At 38.2% G+C, this 27,300-nt stretch overlaps 1 protein-coding gene across 4 annotated transcripts in view; it reads left to right on the forward strand.

The window, feature by feature from the left end:
* ANKRD13B (ankyrin repeat domain 13B) overlaps positions 1-27,300 on the forward strand; it is a 183,870-nt gene that overhangs the window by 62,438 nt on the left and 94,132 nt on the right. For 2 of the 4 annotated variants that reach the window (XM_063450030.1, XM_063450031.1), the window contains exon 2: positions 21,743-21,832. The exons of the other annotated variants lie outside the window; for them this stretch is intronic. In XM_063450030.1, coding sequence (XP_063306100.1) covers positions 21,743-21,832 — 90 coding nt within the window. The remainder of the gene's footprint in view (positions 1-21,742; positions 21,833-27,300) is intronic. 4 annotated transcript variants of the gene reach the window in all.

Raw genomic sequence — 27,300 nt, forward strand, 5'->3', positions numbered from 1 at the left:
TCTATGGACTTCCTCAGGGATGTATGACTGTGATGGGGGTAGGATTCTACTTAAATATCCTTCAAATCATCTTCCAAACGATCGCCGGTGTAGGCGTGCGTTCCACTGTGGAACGCAAGTTGCTTCCGCATGACGTCATTTCCGGTATTCCGAGCAGATCGAAAAAAAGTATACTTTAAGAAAACAGCAGCTAAACCTAGCTATAACCGTAGTGGAACAAATGGCAATATCATAAAACCTATTTTATACATATATAAATGACTAGGGATGACTCTAAGAGTCCTTCAAATCTTCAAAATTATCGTCGATATGGGTGTGCGTTCCACTGTGGAACGCAAGTGACTTCCACATGATGTCACTTCCGGTATTACGAACAGATAGAAAAAGATAGAAAAAAGACAGTCTACTTTAGGAAACAGCAGTTAAACATAGCTGAGATGGTAGTGAACAAACATCACCACCATAAAACCTCTTACATACATATATAATTAGCTGGACAGTGAGCATATTAGAAAAGATATATCTCCTTATATATTGAATGTATTGTGAATTTTATATAATCTCTCAAAATTAATAAAGTGTGAAAGGAATTCATTGCCAATGGATATGGTAATATATGGAAATGAATATTAATTTGAGAATATAACAATTTTAATGTAAAATTGATATTTAAAGAATTTTTATATTTAAAGAATTTGATGTTTAGAAATATCATAGTCCTTCAAAATATATAATTGATGTAGAATTAATAATCTACTATATAAGCTCCTCCAATGAGTTAAACGATGGACTACCAGAATATAAATTTTGAAAGGTTTGAAGAAATAATTAAAGAGATATATAGTTAACATCGATCATCCTAAGGTGCTCCATGTCTTACAAATTCGAATAATATATTATTATATAATTTCATCATAATAAGAATATGTTTTGGGGAACATTTCTGCAATGAGAGACAACAATTAGTCATCAAATATAGAAATATAATAATAATAATAATAATAATAATTATAGAAAGAGAGAGAGAAAAGGGGGGGGAAGGAGGGAAGAAGAAAAAGGGGAGGGAAAAGGAGGGGGAAAAAAAAGATATGGAATTGTCAAATTAATCCCGCTAAATCTATCTCTTGATTTAAACCAAATTTTAAAGTTTTTAAATTAAAAATCCACTGAGCCTCCTTAGTGTTTAATAAAGTTTCAATATTCCCTCCTCTCCAGTGTCTCTCCACTTTGTCTATTCCAATGACTATCAGTGTTTCCCATTGGAACTGTGGACAATGAGCACAGTGTCTGGAAACACTGTGTTCTAAATTTTTGTTCCTTATGTTTTTGAAATGCTCTAATAACCTCACATGTAGTTTTCTGATCGTACGACCAATATATTGAGCTCCACATCCACACTGTAGTAAATACACTACATGGGTAGTGGAGCATTGGATGAATTTATTGATCTGATAACTCTGTTGGGTGTATGTACCTAAAAATGTATCTGTGCTTTTTTTCTGAAAGAAACAAGTGGAGCACTTCCCACATTTGAAAAAGCCCTTTAATATTTGGTTAGAAAAGATTTGTGTGTGTAAAGAGGAGATATTTTTGTTAGTGGGAAGGATGCTAGGAGCTAGTTTGTTTTTTAGATTATCCGCTTTTTTGTAGATTACAGTAGGATTATGTGGTAGAATCTTATTGAGAAAAGTATATTTTTTTAAAATATGCCAGTGTCGATTAATGATGTTTTTGATCTCACGAGCTTGAGAGTGGTATCTAGTGATAAAAGCATTTAATTTTGCTTTTATCACTAGATACCACTCTCAAGCTCGTGAGATCAAAAACATACTGTGGCCGAAAACAAGTGCCTGTGACTCAGACAGGGTACAGGCCAGTAGAAGTTCTGAACGGTTCTTGTTTCGTTGTATTGGGGGTTTGTTTATCCACTCATTCGGCTCCCCACTCGGTATCCAGACTAATGGATGACTATGCTGCCCCTTCCCCCGAAAATCCATTCATACAAATACAAATACTTTAGTCTAGTATTAAACAATAGTATCCGTAATCCTGCCTCCCAGGTATTTAAGCCTTCGTTCCATATACAAACGGAACTTGTACGTTTAACCCTCGATTCATTCACTCTCTCTTAGTAATTACGATGGGGATATAAATATGCCGAATTAGACTTTTGTTCAAAGCCATATGGCTGGTTTCAACTGTTTATCTGCTTATATGTAAACCGACAGCTGGACCTGCGCGTCCATGCAATTTCAGGTGATTCGAGAGACCTGCGAGTCTCACATTGTTCATTGTGGAAAATACCTAAAATTATGATATGCTTTCAATAAAAACATATTTACAAAAAAAAAAAAACATAAGGAACAAAAAATTAGAACACAGTGTTTCCAGACACTGTGCTCATTGTCCACAGTTCCAATGGGAAACACTGATAGTCATTGGAATAGACAAAGTGGAGAGACACTGGAGAGGAGGGAATATTGAAACTTTATTAAACACTAAGGAGGCTCAGTGGATTTTTAATTTAAAAACTTTAAAATTTGGTTTAAATCAAGAGATAGATTTAGCGGGATTAATTTGACAATTTCCATATCTTTTTTTTTTCCCCTCCTTTTCACTCCCCTTTTTCTTCTTCCCTCCTTCCCCCCCCCTTTTCTCTCTCTCTTTCTATAATTATTATTATTATTATTATATTTCTATATTTGATGACTAATTGTTGTCTCTCATTGCAGAAATGTTCCCCAAAACATATTCTTATTATGATGAAATTATATAATAATATATTATTCGAATTTGTAAGACATGGAGCACCTTAGGATGATCGATGTTAACTATATATCTCTTTAATTATTTCTTCAAACCTTTCAAAATTTATATTCTGGTAGTCCATCGTTTAACTCATTGGAGGAGCTTATATAGTAGATTATTAATTCTACATCAATTATATATTTTGAAGGACTATGATATTTCTAAACATCAAATTCTTTAAATATAAAAATTCTTTAAATATCAATTTTACATTAAAATTGTTATATTCTCAAATTAATATTAATTTCCATATATTACCATATCCATTGGCAATGAATTCCTTTCACACTTTATTAATTTTGAGAGATTATATAAAATTCACAATACATTCAATATATAAGGAGATATATCTTTTCTAATATGCTCACTGTCCAGCTAATTATATATGTATGTAAGAGGTTTTATGGTGGTGATGTTTGTTCACTACCATCTCAGCTATGTTTAACTGCTGTTTCCTAAAGTAGACTGTCTTTTTTCTATCTTTTTCTATCTGTTCGTAATACCGGAAGTGACATCATGTGGAAGTCACTTGCGTTCCACAGTGGAACGCACACCCATATCGACGATAATTTTGAAGATTTGAAGGACTCTTAGAGTCATCCCTAGTCATTTATATATGTATAAAATAGGTTTTATGATATTGCCATTTGTTCCACTACGGTTATAGCTAGGTTTAGCTGCTGTTTTCTTAAAGTATACTTTTTTTCGATCTGCTCGGAATACCGGAAATGACGTCATGCGGAAGCAACTTGCGTTCCACAGTGGAACGCACGCCTACACCGGCGATCGTTTGGAAGATGATTTGAAGGATATTTAAGAGGAATCCTACCCCCATCACAGTCATACATCCCTGAGGAAGTCCATAGAAGGACGAAACGCGTTGGAATTGTTTTATTTGTTTCTTATACCGAACTTTTATTTCATTTTATTTGTACATTGTTTGGTGCTGCTACTACTGTTCCTGATCCCACATCCTGATTGGTTCAGTTGCTGCTTATGAATACCACCCAGTGTGGAGACAAGCTGATTTTACTCTGATACATTGTAAGTGCAATATATGCAATTAAATTGTTAATTTTTTATACCATCTGCACTATCTATTTTCTTTTCTGTATTTGGAGTGCATTAGAAGATTTGTCATCATCTCATATTGAGATTCATTGCTGGAGATCTTCTATACTGTCCAGTTCCCCAATTTAGAGGGAGATACGCCTGATTTCTACTTAATTTTGTGAGTTCTCTACCACCCATACTTTTTAGTGGTCTCTTACAATATTACCCTATGTAGTGTTTATATATCTTTTGCAGATACTATTTTGAATCCATATAATTCTACACATCTGCAGTTTGTATTATATTCATTCATACATTATCACTTTGGTGATTCACAATATTTTGTACCTTGGTTTTCTAAACCGCTTTTACAGCCCGTTTTTCTCCCGGCTTGGACGGAGCTCCTGAGAGACACGTCTTGTCAGTGCGGCTGCTGGCTCCGCCCCCCACATCTAATTTTTTTAAATAAGTTTATTACATATAATGAAACTTAATGATATTATTTGTATGTGATGTATGTTAGTTTAAAAAAAAAGAATCACTTTCTTTTCATCACCTGAGCAGCCATTTGGGGTCCAGATTCTACCTATCTGACCAACTGCTGCTCAATCTAACTTTCCTGCTGCTGCGGGTTGACACAGCTAATCACAGGATTGCCCTGTGTGCACTTCACAGCTCCTGCATGCAGCCCTGTCTAGGTAGCAGGGAACATAGCGGGAGCAAACATACATATAACATTAAATGTCATTTTTAGATCCGGAGGGATTGGTGCTGAGGAGAGGGAGGAGGCGCACACACACACACACACACACACACAGACAGTAGTGCCTGCTGTTGCTATAAAGTGATACACAGGGCAATGCTGTTGCTAGTTTGTGTGAACACGCAGCCACAGATAGGTTGAGCAGCAGTTTGTTAGATAACAGTAGAGTCTGTCCCAACATGGATTCTTAGTGTGAAAAACAAAGTTTACTCAAAATAATCAATATACTTCATTTAAAAAGAAACATTTATTAAACTTTCAAAATGAGAAGGGAAAATGTAATGATAATAGTCACTTTCAGAGAAGAGTAACCATTGATGTTTCACGCGGGCTAGTTTAATTACAAATGATAATCCCAAGATTTGTAATATTCAGTTTACTTGTCCCCTATGTTTAGCAAAAGGGTCTGAAAAATAAAACTAAATGTGACATCCACACATCTATCCGGAAACTATGTGCCTCCATCTTGACTTCCTCTCAATCATGATTCAAATGTTGAACTTTTCTACCATTGAACATTGGAAGAGGTAAAACCGATACAATATTTCTGTTCTCGTCCTCATTTGGATTGTGTGCCCTGCTTGTGCCTCGACTGAACTGGATTGTGATGTCCCTTGCTAAATCCATAATGAACTATTTAAAAGAAAACAAAGTGTTACATGAAAAAAATTATAACGCAAGTTATAGGGGTTTTCAATGTATTATTAAATTATCTAATTTACAGAGAGGAAATGGTTCAGCTTTAATCTATTTTTTTCCATTTCTAAAGCACATTGCAACAACAGGAAAGGGAGGTTCTTGCTTTTAAAAAATGGTAATAATCTCTGTTGATAGATACCGTATATAGCCCAGCGTGTTTTTCTCCAGCGGTGTCCAGCGGAGCTCATTAAAGATTAATCTATTTGCACTTTAGTTTGCGAGTTCACCCTACATTTACATATATTTTATATGATCATCTATAATTAAAATGAACATCAACAAAGATAAAGATCAACCACTTCATTATTTTAATGATGTCTAAATTTGGCTTACACGGTCTGCTCTCATTCCACTATACGTGGAAAAAAAACAAGGTCACCGCACTTTAAATTAAAGTAAGACGTTATACCAGCCTTTGTCTGAATGCTGGCTACCTTGCTTCCAAATAACCGACCTGCTTTACAAGCTTCAAATCATAAGAAAACATTCCCAAATATACTTGGATGAGAATGCAAGTCCGCAGAGACTGCCTGTCTGCTTTGTGTGAGTCTGACAGCTCTGAGCTGGAGATGGGCTGCTACAGATAAGCTTCTGCTCAACTTTATAGTAGAAAGGGGGGAGAGGTAAAATAACAGAATTTCTGACCTGATTATTTCAGGTAGCGCCTGTCAGGGTGATTTAGAAGCAAATAAATAGATGGGTTTGAAAATATCTATACCTTTTGATATGGTAATAAAAATCTATGTTTAATAGGGCACTCCTACGTGGATTCCTTTTCTGCTTTTTTATTGTATCTTAGGGATAACATATTAAAACACTCGGAATGTTCCTATTTTGCTGCTGGTTTGGCTTTCATCTTTAACTTTCTTCAAACTGCAACTGGCTGAGACCTCCTAGCCAATCTTGGTCCTTTGATAGCATAAAGGTTTGAGGGAATCCTGCAGAACTACATTATTCAACTAAATTTTCATTGGGGAAAAAAATGACCGAATATACAAGATACATATCATTCTTTTTCATTATAGTACAGTATTTGAGCACCTTAAAGTGGACAATCTAAGCACCATATCCACTATAGCTCATTACAGTGCGTTTGGCGCAAAGAGGCCATGGATAATTTCTCTTGGTGTTTTCTTTGTACTATTTGATTCCAAATTTGTGCTTTCCCGGACACCAATAGCCTGCACTTTCTATAATGGCATTGATAATGTGAAATTTACAGTCAATATAAATTCTGTCTACCCCCGATTGGTGATGGGTGGCTGAACGTGGTGGAGACAGGTTTAAATCGTCATAATAGTCTGAAAACATTGGTTTGACATTTTACTCTCTTCTCTTTATAAAACATGATCTGGTTTCCTTTTTTCCCGGTGCTAATGGACCGCTGTGTTAAATCAAAGTAGTTATCTCACATTAATAACACATAGGTAAATATTGTGCTGCAGTGAGTGACCAAGCTATAATTATACTTTTGACTTTACTGAATCTATAATTGTGTGAAAATGAAGAACACATTTTGCCCTTGTGACAGCATTTGTCTATGTTAAATGTATAGTGGGCATTAAAATCAGAAGCAAGAAAGCAGAACTCAGCTATGCATTGCGATACTGTTCTGCATAATGTGTAATAATGATTGGTAAACATGATTTCTTTAACTCTAAATCTTATTTTTAAATAATATTCAGCCATCAGAATCTCCTATATCAAAGAGTATTGTGCTGTTTCTTCTAAACAGGGTATGATTAATCTCCTTGACCTTGCTTTCCAAATACAAGCTGCTGAATATTGCTCAACTGGTCATCAATTCTGAAATTTAAGGCAGTGGAATGCTTTTTCGGTCTCGCATTGCATAATGCTTGTTTTTTCAAAAAAGTGTAAAAAACCTTCAGCATTATAGCAAGATCGAGGTATCTTTGAAAAGAGTATTCATCACTAATCAGAGGAATGCACCCTCTGACTCACAGACCAATAACGACCACAATGAGGTGTGTGAAAATACTAGCCTTGTCAAAAAACTGGATGTTCGGTTTATCTTCTTTTTATTCGTTATCAAAATATTCTACTCGCACATTTAGACATGAGTTCTAATTTTTGGAAATTTGTCAAATTGAACAGGTTCAGGGCCTCTTGCAAACATATTAAAAGACAAAGAGAGACAGAGTAAGCACAAAACTCGGTCTTTATAATTTTGTTTATTTAAAGGAGAGCTTCACTGGAAATTAATCATTGAATAAAATATTGAAAATCGCCTATAACTTGTGTGAAGCCTTGCTTCAAGTGATGTTTTATTTTAAATGTATTTAATATATTTAGCAATTTGCATCATAATCCAGTTCAGTTCCAGAACAGTCAGAGCAAACATTGAAAATGTAAAGGAAAAATAGAAATCTTGTTTCAGTTCTCCTTTTCTCTTTGTTGACTGACAGATGCAAAGGGCAGAGCTTATAACAATGATTGACAGGGAGCTAAGACAGAGGCGACTACGTAGTTGAAGTATAAAGAGGTATAGATTTTAACATATGCTATGTTTGTGCATCCCAAATACGTGTTTGAAATTTATAGGACATAGAGATAAATATAATACTAAAAAATCTTGGGATGTGGCATCTTCCTTTTAAGGAAAATGTTGCAAAAAGTATTTTGGAATAAGGTTGTGTGGACATTTGAGTAAAAAGTGAATTGTTTATCGAAGATATGGGTCCTGTTTTATTTCACAATAAGAACATCATACCAACGAACTTGGTGGTAATATTGTGATGGTGCATGGATGCTTTGCCGCATCCGATCCTGGACGATCTGTCATCATTAAAGGAACACTAAATTCTGCTGAATGACAAAATATTCTGAATGTCTGGTCTTCGGTCCTTGATCTAAAGCTAAAGTGTAACTGAGTTATGGAGCATGGCAATATTTCAAAACACAAGAGTAAGTCCATTTCAGAATGGCTCAAAGAAATTAAAAAAGTTATATTTTGGACTGGCCTTATCAAAGTCCTGACGGGAACCCTATTGAGATGCTTATAGCAGGGACGGAATGAAGTCCAATGTTTCTGAATACAGCAATGAAGAGTGGGACTAAATTCCTCCACAGCAAGACTGAACTCCGGTTATAGGAAGGTCTTGGTTTTAGTAGTTGCTGCTAAAGGTGACACAGATATTTGGTGGGGTGGGAAGCAGAAATTACCTTTTCACAGAGGGCAAGTTGGTGTTGGATAAAAATTTCCTTAAATAAATAAGATTACCATTTACAAATAGAATTTTATGTTGTCTTATATTTGTGTGAAGAGTTGAAACCATTCATTGTAATAAATGATGATCAAAAATAGAGAAAATCAGGAAGGCGGCAAACACTTTTTCAAGACACTTAAAATTCAATATTTAAAAACCCTAAACAAAGCTATGTATGCAATTATGCAGTACGGGAACTGTCCACGATCTGGTGCAATTTAATGTATATTGTTGGTATTGTTGCTGCCAACCATACTGTCAACTCTCTCCTAACGACTCGGGAAATATGTTTTGTCTTGATTTCTGTCTATGAAACAACTTGTATAGCTGGTTATAGATAGCACAGGTTATAGAATCCAATTGTACAAGAAGTGTGCATTGTGTTAATATTTGGACTTAATTTTGTAGCACGCAGGGCAAACAAAACAGTTAGGTGGCATTGTACATTACACATTTAATGTGGTCATGTGTTAAATTCATATACCATTACTTGTTGGGTATTGATCAACAAATTAAAGATATTAGACCATAACAGCTGAAATGAAAACATAGCAGAGGTTCTTCCAATTAGCATGAGTTGGCTTGACATTTGAATTTCACTTCATAAAAATACCTTTTTTCTTAGCATTCTCGATAGAATGATTTTGTATAGGCAGAATGACCTGAGTTAATTTTATGCAGTATGAGTGTGTCTGCTCACAGCGTCAATGTCACCGTCAGAGGGTCTTTGCGAATTCGGCAAAGTCGCCAAACGGTAACAGCGCCGCTTTCATGTTGTTGAATCAGCTATCCAACTGATTTAATAATTTTGGATACACTTTTAATGTTCAAAATGGCTTTATTCAAACATAAACAATTCAGGGCGTGCCCTGAGCAATGTATAACAGCATGAATCTATAGATTGAACAAGCAAACAGAACATAGTGGACGCGCAGGTCCCATCGTAGAATGCGTGAACATCACTCGAGAAATTTTATGTACTATACAGATATGGTATTTGGTTACTTTTAGCACGTTAGGGTAGTCATATGAGTGACCGGTTTGCTGCTCGAGGAGAGGTATACTCGTAAGTGTGGACTTTGTGTCTGCCTATTGGGTTCCATTAACGGTACCTTATCACCTCTAGGCCTCTTACTCTTCGGGGTGATGAAGGGTATCGGTCCTGCGGTATTAGTCAGTTTCTGGTCGTAAGTGTGTCTTATTTGCGTTTTGTGATCGCAGGGTGAAGGATCACAGGATGTTTGCTCCTATTTAGATGTGTGATTGTGAGTAAGTGACACAGCCGTTAGTAATCTCGGGTTGAGAGGGGCTGCGGCTATTATTCAATTAGTACAGAAATCATTGTTGGAAGATTTTAGAGAGAAGATGAGTGAGAAATTAGTAAAGAGCGAGAGAAAGAGAGAGAGGAGAGAGGGGAGGGGAGGGGAAGGGGAAAGTGGATTGAAGGAAGGATGGGCAAGGTGGTGTAGTGGGGCGAGGGTCCCCATCGCCCGTGCCCATGGTATCGCACGTATCGTGTCTGATGTTAGTCCCCATTCGTGTGGGGGCGCGAGGTTCCCTGGGGCTGCAGGCAACCGTTCCCAGCAGTGCTTCGGTCCACCATGTAGAGTAGCCATGGGCTCCACCTCTCCACGTGTTTGTCCTCGAGGCCCATAAGTGTGGCCTGCAGCGATTCCGCTCTATATATATCTTCCACACGTTCCATCCATTGCCTTATCGTCGGGATATTTGATTGTTTCCAATATAGCGGAATCAATGACTTAGCCGCGTTAATTAGGTGTCTACGAATGTTTTTCCTATATATTCCTATGGGTTCAGGCGTGGAGTGTAGAAGGACCGCCTCTGCATTGAGGGTTCCTTCTGTCCCCGAGATTTCCACTATTTTCTGTAGAACGTCGTCCCAGTATGGCTTGACGAGTGTGCAGTCCCACCAGATGTGTAGCGGCGTTCCCCGCTCATCCCCACATCTCCAGCATGTGTCAGGTATATTCGGGAAGATCCTTTTTGGATACACTTTTAAAATGGATGTAATATTATGAAAAATATTTTCATTTTGTAATATTTTGATATATTTTTTTATATACAATATATTTTTTGATATTTTGATATGTTGAAAAAATAATTTAAAAAGTTCATCCAAAAGTTCATTTGGAAAATGTACCCAACAATATCAAATCAATGTCACGGTTCTGACTTTTTTTTTTGTCCCCAAAAATCCCATTCGTTTTGTAGTCTACTTCTTAGCCTTGTCAAGTAAGTAACTAATCTGACAATTAAAGGGTTTAAAGATGTGTTAAACATGGGAAGATGAGAGATAGAGATAGTGCAGTCTCTTCGATATCATGATACAAGATGTAATGGTATATTACTGCAAACTGTGATTGATAGTGTTATTTCTTATGTATAAAAGAGGAAAAGAAACCTAATCAGACCACAAGACTTGCCTGACATTGAGACAGATAAAGTGAAATGAGTGGTGGTAGCCAAGAACGCTCTGCCTTGTTCTCAGGCTATCAGGGTATGAGGTCATGCAAAAGGCAAAGAGAGCAAAGTGAAATAAGAGGGACAAAATGAAGGGGAACTTGGTTACAATACTGGGCAAAAGATGATGAGTGTGCACTCTGTGTGGGTCAGTGAGTGTGTGTGGGGACCGGTTAAGTCTGTGTGTGTCAGATATTATGTATGTATGGGTCAATCTATGAATGTGTGGATTAGTCTGTGTTTAGACCTATCTATTTCAGCTGTTTAGACGATTGCTCTTTAATTTGCATCCATATATAAGGAGCAATCTACTATTATAATATTAATTTTATCAGCTATATTGATGAAGGCGTCTAATAATACTATTGCAGACATAGCATCTGGCCCTCGTGGAAAAAGGTTGCTGATCCCTGCTTTACTTTAAAACATGAACATGTGCAGAGGGGCGGAGCCAACAGAGGAGCAGAGAGGACGCATTTTTCGGAGCTCCGTCTCTGACTTTTAAAAACATAGCGCTATATGGTGGAAACTGGGCCCAAAATAACCCATAATCAACCCAGGTGTGAGCAGAAAGAACATGGGCAGAAAATCTAAAAAGGCAAAAGCCGAAAAAAGCCCGCACGGGAGGGACATTGGAGAAATGTTCCGAACCACACAACAGGCTGCATGGTCCAAAATGGCGCCTCCCAATGATATATCCTCATATTCCTCGGAGGACGTCCTGGAGGGAGCATCCTACAGGCACCCATCGGACGACAGAAACGCACCCCTACCAACCGGGGACCCGGTCACGGCTGACCAGCTCAAGGTAATGCTGGCAGAACTTCGCAAAGATTTGGCGGCAGACATGGCCTACTATAGGAAAGCCATAGAAGGGGCCACAACAAAAATCACACAGCTGGAGGCCTGCTCAAGCACCCATGACGCTAGGCTCCACAAGGTAGAACAGAAAATTACAGACCTGGTCAATTGGCAAACTACGACCAACGACAGACTGGATGCCATGGAGGACCAGAGGAGACGCTATAATCTAAAAATAAGGGGGATACCTGAGTCGGTAGCTCTTACAGACTTACCCCACTACATCAGGCGCCTCCTCGAAATCCTGCTCCCACCGAAACGAGTAAAAACCATGAAACTAGATGGCATGTTCCGGCTGCCGAAATCGCCCCGAGCTCCGACAGCGGCGACGGCGGACCTCATACTGAGGTTTCAAACACTAGCCGACAAGACCTCACTTCTGACCGCAATGCGGGGGAAAAAAACCCTACTGTTCGAGGGGGCATCGTTAACAGTGTTCCCAGACCTGACCAGGAACACGATAGCCTGGCGGAAAACACTGCAACCCCTTTTGAACCACCTTCGGACCAGAGAAATTCCATACAGATGGGGCACTCCTCGAGCCATACTGTTAACCCATAACGAGATAAACAGGAGCTCGAAACTCACCTGCAATCAACAGGCATCCTGCCAGCGGCACCGGCAATCAGACAGGGCCTGTCCCAGCTGAACCCGACCAGCATTCGAGAATTCATCCCACGGAACTCCTCCGGAGCCTCTCCGGGCGGATCGCCCACCTGAGGAGGCAGAGACCAGCCACTACAAGAGGAACTCTCCTCGCCATCCCATTCCACCAACCACGCAGACGAAAGTCAGAGATTCACACTAATCGGACTCACTAACCCTCTTTAGGCACGCACATACAATAATGCAGCATTCTTTATTATTATTTTGTTCCTATCAGTAAATGTATGCACTGCTTCCCTCTTATAGTTATAGTTAGTATTACCTAGTTGCTTCTCAGTCGCGAGGAAAGCCACTCTATGAGATACAGCTGACCAAACCAGAAGGCGCACAAGCACAAACGCTGTAGACATACTACACATGCCCACACGAAGAGGCAGACGCATACCATATAGAGGCACCACAAAGCCACATTAACGCACGATACCCTGACACCCCCCCCCCCCCTCCCTTGCCCATACAGGGCAGACCACGCTGAAAGCGACCACACAGAATAACTGCAAGGGGTGCAGCCCTCAAGGGCAGACACATAGACCACAGGGCTACATTCTCCTCACTCTCTCACAGGGCACAACTGCCACTACAACAAAGGTTTTTTTTTCCTATAGAGTTAAATGTATTATAAAATGTGCAAGACTACAAAAAGCCACATGTGTTTCAAATGTTTATTATATCTGTGAACAATAGCTGTTGTGACTTCGTTCGCAAAGATGTTAATAATATGCACACAAAAATAAAGAATTAAAAAAAACATGAACATGTGCAATTAGCTAAAACTTTTAAAGTACCAATGGCACTAATTTCCCAAGCAAAAAAAAAGGTTAGCAGACAACAGATATCGTTAAACTGTATAATTGAACTGTAAATGTGAAAATAGGTTTTGGGAACCAGAAATTATATACTGCTTTTATATTTGTGTATGTCTGTGTGTGTGTGTGTGTGTATGTATGTATAACCATGTATTTTTTATTCTGTTGACAGATTTCAATAACTCATTTTTATCCCTCTCAATCTTTTTATGTTTTTCTTCTTTGGTGAAATTAACATTGATGGCAGCTCTTGTCATACAGGGAATTGTTTGGCATTGGAAGTATGGCCTTGCTCCAGACTCATTTAATAACATTGTCAGATTGCTATATGCATTGCTTGCGAATCACACTGTCAATTTTCCAGAGATGTACTGTATATATGAGCAGGAATGTATTTTCAAATTGTAGAACAGTAACAATGTCCTAATAGGCCCAGATTGTTAAGGACAGCTTGCAATGCTTATAGTCACAGAAGGCATTTGAAATCTAGGTTCTAGGTAGCAGCTATACTTCCGCTATGTATGAAACCTTAGTGACAGAAAGCATAGCTGGTGGCAGCCTGTCAAAAATGAATAGCTGTAGGCACATCCGAGTATCATAAATGGTAAGCATCCTGGATCCCAGACATGTAAAAATGCACTTGGAATCTGGATCTTATCTAGAAAACTCAGGGTTCAAGATTCATTTCTTTGAAATAAATATATGTACCATTGTGAAAAGGTTTAACAATGAAAAAAACATTGGCAGCAGGAAAAACTCCCAATCATAGTATTTGTTACAAAAAAACATTTTACCCATAGAGACGTATGCGACTGAAAATTTCAAAATCTCTCCAGTGCTCACTGTTAAAGGAACACTATAGGCACCCAGATCACTTCAGCTCATTGGAGTGGTCTGGGTGCTGTGTCCCTTTCAGTTTAACCCTGCAGTGGTAATTATTGCAGTCATTGATAAACTTCAATAATTACATTGCAGGGTTAACTCTATCTTTAGTGGCTGTCACCAGACTTTGATTAAATGCTTTCCTATGGGGTTGTCCTAATGCCAGCATGCCGTCAGCCAACATTGGGGGAAGAGGAGTAAAGAGAGAGCCTGACCCAGAGTCGAGGGATGTTGGCACTGGATTCTAGTAAGTGACAAACAGGTTTTCAACCCTTTCTGCGCTGCCGGGGAGTGGGGAGTGAGGGGGACACTATAAGCTAGGAATATTATTTTCTATTCCAAGCCTACAGTTTCCCTTTAAGAAAAAAAAATGGTTCTAACTGTAATGAATGAACACATGAATAGGAAATGTTTTTTAAAATCTGCTTTTTAACATTGAAGCTACCACTATAGGCACACATAAGTGCTTGGTAATACTGGTACTATTAGTATGGGAACATAAAGCAGCAAAAAAAAAAACATTTTCTTCAGCATTGAGTGATTTACATAAATACAATAAACATCATGATGGGCTCTCCATAACTAACATATTAGAAAAGTGGAGCCATGCTGTGAGGGGTTAATTAGAAGGCCACACAATGCTTTCACACCTCCCTTCACCTGTCTGTTGCATTAGGATAGAAGGGTGCTACTTTGGGCATGTTGTGAAATTACATTTCTTTGTTGTGTTTCTTTTTGAAGTGTTCTATATTCTCTGGCGAAAGGATGATAATGATCCATGAAACATTGTCAAATGTATTCACTAAACGGGTTAGATTTGGGAAATGACCAAGGAATTAAAATTGGAAACTGGAAAAAATAAATGAAACAAAACTCTCCAGCTCATCCATTATGGCCTAACGTTTACAGTTCCCTGGTCACAATCCCCAGTTTAGTGAAATAAGACATGTTAGATTTTGTACTGGAAGACGATTGAGGTTGTCATGGCCTATTTGGATTATGAAGTTAGAAGAACAGGAAGAGATGTGAAGGTCTTGCTCTGATAAACTGACCATCTATATACAGATTATAGTTACACTGTGGCATAATGACAAATAGAGGGCACTGGTCCGTGTGTTTTTTGGGCCCCCCACCAAGTACGGGTCACCGAAAGGTAGATCCTCAACTGTCAAAAAAAAAAAACAGTACTTCCAGCTGGAGACCTACCATTTACTCATCATTGTATGGTTGTATTTGTAACCAGTGTTTGTGTTTGAATGCAGACATGTTTTTGTAGGCGATGTGTGTGTGAATGCAAGTGTCTATTTGTACACAGTTTTACAGTTTTTATGCATTGATGCGTTTTGGCATAGTGTTGTCTTTGAATGCGGGGGTGTATTTGTGTGTAGAGTTGCATACGAATGCAGGGGTGTATTTGTGTGTAATATTGATGTTTGAATGCTGAGGGTGTATATGTGTGCATTGTTAAAGTTTAAATGCTGGGGTGTATTCACCTATACACATACACAGATACAGTGACACACATGATACAAACTGACATGGGCCAGTCTACTGCTCTGATAAAGGTCCCTGGGGTGGTTGCAGCGGCCGCATCACCACCGTTAGTTCTGCCCAAGGTGACATACAAGGTAAAGTATCCAGAAGGTTCAATATATTGTATTTTCCCTACATAACTAAATACAGTATTATACCGTGAGTGTGGGCATTGAAGGTTAGTTGTGGAGATGACTTATGTGGTAAATAATGTTCTTTTGAATAACTGATGCACAGTCATAACTTATCTAAAATAGTCTATGTAGTGATTCTATGGAGATTCCTGGTTTTAAAACTCCAGGTCACACAGAAGGCACATTGTGTATATATTTACATAGCGTTAGGGAGAATTTGCATCTGTATGGCACGTGAAGCACCTGTGTATCATGACCGTAGAACGTAGTGCTGAAATACAACTCCCGTCATGCTTCGATTACTGCTGGCTGCCTGTGAATGATGGGAGATGTAGTTTAATTTTGGAAGGTGAACTGTAAAGATCAAGTTTAGAAACATAGAACATTACTTTGTCACTATGTGATTCCACGATTGTCAGGGAAGCGTTTTCCTCTCCATAATGTAGTTGTATGTTTTTTTTAAAAAAAAGTGAAATGCATAATTCAGGTAAATAATATCCCATAGAGAATAAAATTATTGTATTCTTGCCATACAGTAAAAAAATGAAGATGTTATTAAGCATTGAAGATATGGCTATTTGTCATTGTGGAAGGGCCCCTATTGGTCGGAGTCCAGAGTGAGTTACTGTTTAAAAAGGGCTTTTGATGAAATGTGTTTCCATTGGCCAATCAGAGAATAGGATTTGCTCGTTTGATAAGGGCCTAGCATTTCACTTTGCTGGACTGTGGATATGCAGTGTCCATCCACTATAGTTGGTGATGGCAGGCTAATCTTACTATCCAGGCTTCCAAATGGCAGCAACAAAGGCTAAATGCATATATCCAAAATGTCCCTATTTAGCAGGGAAAGTTGCTATTTTGGGTCCAAATCCCTCTGTTCCTCTTTTCTATCATAATGTCACTAGTTTCTATGATCTCCATATTGTTGGTGTGTTTGAGTGTATAACAGAGCTTCGCAGCAATAATACTAACCATAATGTTTCTTTAAACTACAATAAATGTGTTTAGAAAGCAGTCTACATAAATAACATATATTGTTCTTCTTCTAAATTACATTTTATTTCCATACATTTTTATTAGTAAGTCACCTAAAATGTATCAGATCAGCCCCACCGCTGGTCACACCACACTCACACCCCTAAACTTAAAGTGCCCCTCTTTGTCCATTTCAAATGTTGGAAGGTATGTAAAGGGCTATGGCTAAAGCTTCACACTTGTAAATGATGATATAATAGGATGTAACATGACAGGTTTAAAACAGTGATGGGCCAAGGTGTATGCTGGACGTGTTATTGCATATCCTAATGCAGGGCCAAGTTCTCATTTTACTACCTATTTAGCTATCTTTGAACATTTTTTTATGAGTTTGGCCTCATATATTTTGAAGAAATAAAATCATAATTTTCTCTGTTTACACTTACTTATCCTAAATCAAGTAGTAGTATAAGATGCCTCATTTCTTAATTTAGTATTTTTTCCTTTCATATAATCCTTTATTTTGGCAGAGCGACCATTGTGTATAATAAAATAGCTTAAAGTGAAACTGTCACGTGAACAGCGTCAGTATATTCTCTGAGGGGACTTGCTTAAAGTGGCGCTGTCACCATATGGGAACTTTGCAGTATTCGCAAAGACCCCCAACGTTGACATTGCTACTGGTGGTCTGGTGGCTGGTTGGTGGGACAGGAAAAGGTGAGTTTAAAGGGACACTATAGTCACCAGAACAACTACAGCTTATTGAATTTGTTCTGGTGAGTAGAATCATTACCTTCAGGCTTTTTGCTGTAAACACTGTCATTTCAGAGAAAATGCAGTGTTTACATTACAGCCTAGTGATAACTTCACTGGCCACTCCTCAGATGGCTGTTAGAGATCCTTCCTGGGTCATGGCTGCCTAAAATGCATCCAAACATTCAGTGTCTCCTCCCTCTGCAAGCAGACACTGAACTTTCCTCATAGAGATTAATTGATGCAATTCACCTCTATGAGGAGATGCTGATTGGTCAGGGCTGTGTTTGAATCATGCTGGCTCTGCCCCTGATCTGCCTCTTTGTCAGTCTCAGCCAATCCTATGGGGAAGCATTGTGATTGGATCAGGCCACCACTTCTGATGATGTCAGCAGACTGATGATGTCAGCAGACTGTCTAACAACATGCAGAGTTACAGCTTCTGGCTTAAATACAATAAGATTTTTACTATATTTATCGAGGTGTGAGGGGACCAGGGGGGCTAGATATGGGTTTTAACACTATAGGGTCAGGAATACATGTTTGTGTTCCTGACCCTATAGTAATCCTTTAACTTACTTGAACATGTCGCTTGCGTGTGCTGTCATCTTCCGGCCGTTTTTCTTAGTAGCTGACATCACTGCTGTACTCTTGGGCATGGTCTATGGAGAATCCCGTGAGACTGCAGGATCTTCCATTTCCTGTAGCCATCAGGGATGGACAATTCTAGATGTCTGTAGCTCCACCCAGTGTCAGATGTATTAAAAATACTGAGACAAAATATTCCCTACTTTGTCTCAGTATATCTTTTGAGTGGGTTGGAATCTCAGTGAAATTCCCACACAGTCATTATAACTATTTCATAAAGATTTTATCACATGTGTAAGAGAAAAATTAAATAAAGAGAAAAACATTACATTTGTATTTTTAACCCCTTAAGGACTGAGCCAAATGTACACGTTTTAAGCAAAATCAAACGTAAACAAAACTTGGAATCTGACTTTATGTCTGTTCAACCGTAATTCACCTCTTTTATATTAAGTGGCTTTCATTTAACATCAAATATTTAACTATGAAACATAATTTAATATGAATAAAATATTTTTAAAAATTGAGAAATTAAGAAATTGTGTTATTTTTTTTTAGTTCTACATGACATTTTAACTGTGAATGTCATAGTTTGCTTTTACAATAAAATGAGAATTGCTCCATGATGGCATACCATTTGCAATAGTAGAAAACCCAAGGTATTGCAAATGGGGTATGTCCAGTCTTTTTTAGTAGCCACTTTAGTAGCCACACTGGTCAAAGTTTGCGTTAATATTTGTTTGTGTGTGAAAAATGCAAAAAACTAATTTGAACGCCAATTTTGGCCAGTTATATGTGTATATATATATATATATATATATATATATATATATGTATATGATATATACATATATATTTATGTGTAAAGATACATATATTATTTTGTTCTAAGTTTATTTTGATATCTATATATATTAAATATATTAAAATACAGTTAACGAAATTACACACACACATATATATATTTTAAATGATTTGTTTTTTATTATTTGGTTATTTTTCATTTTTTAAATGAAACATTTTTTAAATAAAAAAACTTAGACAGTGTATGTGTAAGTATATATATATATATATATATATATATATATATATATATATATATATATGTATATATACAAGTGTAGTGGCACTCACCCTTTCAATGAATATGTAAAAAACTGCCTTGGTGCAATCCCACGCTGGGTATGTAAAGCAAGAAGGAAAGAGATGCACTCTCAGGTCTTTGTAGAAAAAACTCGATATTATTTAATAACCAGTAACATACATCTGATCGACGTTTCGACCTCTTCAGGTCTTCGTAGTATATATTATTTAATTTAAAACTGTGTTTAAACTTTATTTAACATTATTTTATGCAGCAGGGGGACTGCATGTCATTCCAGGCACTCCCCCTACTGGCACTTTTATGGACGGCTATTCTATCCATGTGATTGTGAGGTCCTTGCAAGGATCTCGCGATCACATGGCCCAGAGGGGCCAGATCAGACGCAGGGGGACTGCCTGGAATGCCAGGCAAGCCCCCCATCGCGATCGCCAGCGTGGGATTGCCTGCGAGCAGGTAAGTGAATAGGACTACGGGGGGACACTATGGCACTTGCCGGCGTTTAGAGCCAGGTTCCCAAGGGCGGCATAGTACGCCCGCCGTCTTTAAGGGGTTAAAGGAACATGTAACTACTCCTGGCACCATACCCCTCTACATAATGTTCCTTAAAACTTAGTTGATATTTTTTTTCTGGTTGTACACCCTAATGTAATGTTCTGTGCCTAACTTGTACCTTACAAATGTTTATAAACTGATTTCTAATGTTCTAACTGAATGACACATTGAGTATCTTTCAAATTGTCGTTACAATGTGCAAACTATAAAGTTTCAGCCACCTCCTGGTGCCTGGAGATGGCACAGCAGATACGACTGTTCCTTTGTATTTTTCTATTGTTTGTTTTGTTGTATTTAGTTTTTAAAGGGACACTATAGTCACCAGAACAACTACAGCTTATTGCATTTGCTCTGGTAAGTATAATTATTCCCTTCAGGCCTTTTGCTGTAAACACTGTCTTTTCAGAGAAAATGCAGTTTTTACATCACAGCCTAGTGATGACTCCACTGGCCACCCCTCAGATGTCTCATAGAGGTGCTTCCTGGGACAGTGCTGCAAAGTGAGCAGCACTGCTATTTAGTGTCTCCACCCTCTGCATGCAGACACTGAACTTTCTTCATAGAGATGTATTGATTTAATTAATCTCTGTGAGTAGATGCTGATTGGCCAGGGCTGTCTTTGACTTGTGCTGGCTCTGCCTCTGATCTTGACAGTCTCAGCTAATCCTATGGGGGGAGCATTGTGATTGGATCAGACCACCACTTCTGATGATGTCAGCAGGCAGGTCAGAAGCAGACAGGGGCAGAGCCAGCAGCTGCAGACTTAAATACAAGTAAGACTTTACAATATTTAGGGAGGCAAGAGGGAGTCAGGGGGGCTAGATGGGGGTTTTAACACTATAGGGTCAGGAATACATGTTTGTGTTCCTGACCCTATATTGTTCCTTTAATGTATTCTCTCCCTTTAAAAGATGTAGTCCCAAAAACTTATCTAGAAGAAATTTGGAGTCTCTTTTATCACTTCTATTTCCATTCTGCTTTACTGTTCCCGAGCTTTGTTGCACAAGGTCAGATCATTTGTCAGACAATGCACTTCAACCAATTCACAAAGGACTGGTAAAGTTTTGTCACTTTGATAAAAGCTCTAAAACACAATGGCTGTTTACTGCTTCTGAACATACACAGCGTAGGCTTCTTTTGTACAGCATTCAGTATCTTGAATCTCGCAAACAGTGCTACAAAGCCGAGCAAAAAACTATTTCTGGCGCTGAGCAACAGCGCTTTGCTAGAAAAAAAGAGATAATGAACACATCTCAGTAAAATCATGTAGTTAATAGTATACATCAAAAAAATACGTTTTACTGTGTTCTACGCCAAGCCCCACCCCTTAAGCCACACCTCCTCTTTTTACAAAAGCATCTTTTTGTTTGGAAGGTACATAGTGTAGTAATCCAATGAGAAGTGAGATTTAACTTTGCGCCATAGTTTGTAAATAAGGATTGCAAAATGGCAGTTGATTTGCAAACCGACCATATTAATAAAACTCCTAATTTATGGGATTTTATGCATTTGTAGAGCAATGTGTTAAAATATAGTTAGTTTATCACATTTCTTAGAATTATTGGATACATTTCATGTTGTACAATGAACTCTTTTGAAACTTGTAGGTGGACTGAAAATAACTTAACATCTCAGCCAACTTCTTATCCCTTAAACGAAGAATACAATGTCTTTATATGAGCATTTCCTTGTCATATTTATTGTGCAGTTGTTGTGACAGCCAGCAATGATATATAGGGATACACAGACCCATCTGTGAAGTCTGCCAAAATACTCTGTACAACACAAAATGCTGCCAGCATTACACAAACGTTCCTAAATTGTTATCCTGATTCTGTGTTCATCTCTTTTCCAAGTTACCAAGGAACAAACAAGACCATCCAAGATTTTCAAATCCTTTGGTGGATGTTTTTAAGCCTGTCATTGAAAGCTTTGAAATAAGCCAGGTATTATTACCTTCTATTGAGTAACTGTTTTAACTATGAATAGATGTACTGTACATATTCTACACTATTATTCCCTATTCTTGTAGAACTGGTTTAAGAGTCAGCTATATAAATAATGTATTTAAATCAAGACCAAAATGTAGTGCTGTTTGTCCATTCTTAAAGGAACACTCTAGTGTCAGAAATACAAACGTGTAGTTATAATATGTGCCGTTTAGGTCCCATGTTACCCTGTCAGCAAGTTAAAAGGTGATTTTACTCACCTTTTTTCCAGCACTGCACAGGTCTCCTCGTGGCTGGCTTCGCCTTCTTGGCTGAGATCATCAAACTTGATGATCTCGGCCAATCCAATGCTTTCCCATTGGAAAGCATTGAGACGTTATCGCACATGCCTGTCTTTGTGCACTGCATCTGGAAAATATACTCAAAATTCTATAAGCCTTCTTAGCATGTCTAGTAATGTTTTCATTATGGAGAAAAAGTCCCTGTTTGAGATCCAAACACATCTGTTCCCGTTTCCTACCCTTGTATCTCCTTCCACTTTAGGAGTTTTGCGACCATGGGTACATTACAGAATGCCTCAGCAGTAATACAGTCAAGTGCATTGCCCATGAATGCATCATAGGGCTCCACAACGATAAAACTTACAATGTGTGAACAAGTGTGTCTCAGAGATTCTCAGTACTGTGTGCTAGGTATATAAGATCATCAGGAAGCTTCACAACAAAAATAAGAATCTCACAGCCATGTGCAATGTGTACAAGTTTGTCAGAGATCTCCATAGCAATAAAAGTAATCAGTAATATAGTGTGTGAGTAGACCAGTGCTCCACAGCAATAAAACTATTTAAAGTAGTGTGTGAGTGCATCACAATCCTCCACAGCAATAAAATTCCAATGTGAATTTACAATGCAATGAATATAATAAATAAATATATATACACACACAAGTTTTGATTTATGTAAATTAAGTTAGCGTTTTTCGGTTTGTAAAAAGCGGTACTTGTTGGTTATAAAGTGATACTAATATTCTTTATAGTGTTCCACCACCTTGCTTCGCCACCAGATAATTGTAAAATCATAATTCTCACTCTGTTGGGAGTTACACTTTGGTTTAAAACGTTCCAGCAGGATACAGTTTTGATTGTGTTTTAGTGGTCATCCTAAGTGGATATAGTAAGGGAGGCATTGTGGACATGTGTAGGAGCTCTAGCTGTGTAAGCACTTGCCGAAATTATTAAAAAAAAGAACACTCAAAGAAATGTCCTCATTCATTCTTCCTACATCTAGAGACTGGTATTTCCTGATTAAGAAAACCTGCAAGCCACCTGTTGTTTTAAGAATCAAACACAAAAGATCCCCTGCTCATGTGGACACAGACCCCAGTCCCCAACTCCAAAACACACACACATACAAGGGTACAGAGAGGAGGTTAACTATTTATATATACAAATATGTGCATTGTTTAATTGGTTGTTTTTTCTACTCATAACAGCTATGCTTTCGATGAATCAGATTGCCACTAATTAAAAACTGCTGGAAGAGCCAGCGAGCCAGGATTCCAGAAACATTCATAAACTGCCCAACCTCCAATCGTTGGGAAGAAAAGTCTCCTCAACCTTTCAATGACATCATTTTGACTTTACAAAGACTTCATAGCATTATGTATCCTCTATCTCGCTATCGCTAGCATATACTGAATGTGTGTGTGAATATCACACACACACATTCTCTCTTCACAAACTCGATCTCTCTTTCCACATTCACATGCACACACTCTTTTTAAACCCAAATAGAGGATCAGAACCAGCTTAGACAAGAATATTTAAATGCACCTCAGTGCTGTAGTTTTCATAAAGGACATGCAAAACACAAACATTTTGGGTCATAGACCCTTTATTAATGTAATAATTATTCATCTCTCTCTTTAGATACAGCCATGTTTGGAGCAGAGGATAATTTTGTGTTATTCGACTGTTTAACCGTGTAGGTTAATGGGGAGTCTAACCTCTTCCTCCGTGTTTGTGTCACGCACCAGTTGTTGAGACATGTGGCAGAACAGTCTGCCTCTTGCTTTATTTTTATCCTGTAAACCTTCTAATTAGAACAGGATGGTTTCGCTTTCTCTAATTAATCTCATGAGATCAGGATAAGCCGAAGGCGTTATTTCTGCTCTAACTAGTAATTTGCTTATTGCTCTTCAGGTGTTAAAAGAAGTGGAGACGGGCATCGATCGCGCTACTTTACTTACGCAGGTTGATTGTGTCATTTTGAAGGGACACACGACTCATATTGTCAAGTTATGTGGCTAGGAAAATGATTAGGTCATGTTATATGGATAGAAATATCAGTGGGTCACGTAATATACAACAGGACATTATGAATTGATTTCATTGACTTGTAGTGTAAGTGGCATACCTGATACATACTATTGTTTGTTTTACATAGTGTTTTTCTATATATGTACTTTATATCTATATGCACACACACACACTCTCTCTTTCTCTGCATTGCCAACTAACCATGTTGCATAGTGTTGTCTCAGGATGCCTGAGGTTAAAATTATACAGAGAGAAGAGACCAGCTACGAAAAGAGGTAGCGAGAGGAATGCACACAGCATTTTTGTTATATAAATCTAAACTGAATATTTTAACTTTGTAGAGCATGCTGAGCTGAATATCCTGAAGTATTTTCATTCTGATATCTATCTATGAGATTTTTGTACTTAAAAAAAATATTAGAGGTAACTAAATGTTGGTTGTGATCTTCGTTTGTAATATATCTTATACTTTCCCATTTTTAGTGTACAGGCATTCCAGACGCGGTATGTAAATTACTTTAAAGCTATTGAGTACTATGCTTTCAGTAGGCAACATTGAACTATGAAGTTATTCAACTGTCTCCATTGAACTAGTGATATCTACAAGAGCAAAGGACCCTAATGTGTGTTAACATTATCAGGAACATGCAACGCATGCATAGAAATTATTCATTTAGCACAAGTTTTACAGAGTTGAAGTCTTTGATACAACTTAAGCTTTAAAGGAACACTATAGTGTCAAGAATACAAACATGTATACTTGACACTTGTGCCCCCTCACTCGGCCCCTCACTCTGGAGATTAAAGGTCGCTTTATTTACCTGTTCTCCCTCGCCGTGTCAGTATCTCTGCTGCTGGCCCTGCCTCTATGGCTGATCATCATTCTTGATGATCTCAGCCAATCCAACAATTTCACATTGGGAGGCTAATGTGCATATGTGGCAAAATGCATATCCTCATAGAGATGCATTGAATCAATGCATCTCAATGGGGAACATTCAGGGCCTCCATGAACCTCCATGAACCTCCATATTGGGGACTCTAAACACAGGTGCTGAACAGTGTACTGCATTGGACTAGGAAGCACCTCTGGTGTGCCTTTTCTCTGAAGACTACAACTTAATGTAGTGGTTCTGGGGTCTATAGAATGTCTCATACTATAGACCAGGGGTAGGCAACCTACGGGGAGGGGGGCCATGCACGGCACTCGAGGTGTCTTTGTATGGCACTCAAGGCTGCTAGAGCCAAACATGCTCTGGTCTATCAGGAGTCTCAGTGAAACTTCAGGTATGTGCTGATACGAAAAGGTGGTGAAGGACAATCCTGATTTTATGCATTGCAGCACGTAGAAGAAGTGATATCAGATCACTTCATTCCAGCACTTGTAGGCTGCTCTACTCCAGTGCGGAATCCCATTCACAACAGCTATCGCAGCTCCTGTCCAGCCAGCCTGGTCCCCGCTGGACCCGAGGGAAGCCACCCATACTGCTAGATTTACACAGAAATGCAGAATAACCCTCCCCTCATACAAATAATACGAACAGCCCACACACAAACACATCCAATCTGCACAAACGCAACACCACTAACAATCCACATACATGCACACAACCCCACATACAATATAATAGCTCACATATGCACAAATACAACGATACAAAGCAAATGCAGTATAAATAACACAAGGAAAATACGGCAACATGCACACCTCAATTTAAAGAAAATAGGACCGGCACACTACGGGACATCACAATCTTATTTCGGCACAGTGCTGTTAGAAGGTTGCCTACCCCTGCTTTAGACTATAGACCTTTACGTTTCTTACGTCTTTAAATTCAATCTCACTGCTGATTTCAATTGTTTTATACAGTTATTACAGTAACCTGGTGGCATAGGTGACATTTTACTCAACTCTAGGTAAATGTTAAACAATGGTATATTTTATCTTACATAAATATTGAAGTGTATATTTTATATCTGTGTCTGTGGTTATTGAGCCTATCCCTATATAATGGATTTCATACTGAGAAAATAGTCTATGGAGGCACCATTTGTTTACAAATTTAAGAGTAATAGGTCCAAGTCTCCCACGCTTAGTGAAGCCTCTTGTGAGACCTTACATATTTAAAGAGTTAATGATCTTGACAACAGATCATCAATATGTTGTGATGATAGGGTTCCACATTTATTTTATTTATTTTATAAAGGATGGTAAAATCCACCATGGAAGGACTTTAAGGATTATAGTATGGACATCTGACGGCCAAAACGTAGTTTTAAAGTCTGGCAAAATGTCCTTAGATTAGCCGTTCCCCAGTAGTTGGGCCTTTTGACCACCACTATTTTTATTTACACATTTGCTGGCAGTTTTACAAACCCAGTGTACAGATTATAATTTAATACACGAAATGTATCCACATTTCACCTCTAAGAAAGGATATTGCAGGTTATATAACTCCCCGTGCTAATAAAGCTTTAAAAAAAGTCAGATTTGTTGAAATCCAACTAAATTGCCATGTCTTTCCCAAATATCAAAGGGAGATACTCAGCGGGAAGCCCAATAAAATAACCCTGTGGACTGCATGTTCTGTCAGCTGTCAAGACTGTTCCCATTCTCACATCAAATGAATACAACTAACTGATGGTTTCTTTATAAAATCAGAACAAGAGGCAGTGTCTTCCCTTTAGCCTTTACCTCATAGATGGATATAGGATTAAATAAAGCGTTACATTCCCCCTCCCCCCCCCCCCCCCCCCAAAAATAATGAAATAAAGCAAACATCTGTATTATATGTAATGGCTGGGGATGGACAGATGGATCAACAGGCAAATAGACGGACAGACTGGTGGACAGATATAGAATAAGAATCTATCATGAAATTCATTTTCTACTGTAGTAACATAAAATACATAAATAATGGAATATCTTGTCCGAAGCATTGTTTTTAATGTGGAAACCCCCTTGCAATTATAGCTGAGTTAAGCTGCAGGCTGTGCTTTTTTATTTTTTATTATTCTCTGAAAATGTCTAAATATAAACTTAACTCTCGGAGAACCATAAGGACGAAAACATCTTCCACAACACTGTGTTTTTGTTAGCACTCTGGCACTCAGCGGTTAATGCCTTTGGAGGGTTCATGGTTCTCAC

This window comes from Pelobates fuscus, chromosome 1, assembly GCF_036172605.1.
Source record: "Pelobates fuscus isolate aPelFus1 chromosome 1, aPelFus1.pri, whole genome shotgun sequence".
Lineage (NCBI taxonomy): Eukaryota > Metazoa > Chordata > Amphibia > Anura > Pelobatidae > Pelobates > Pelobates fuscus.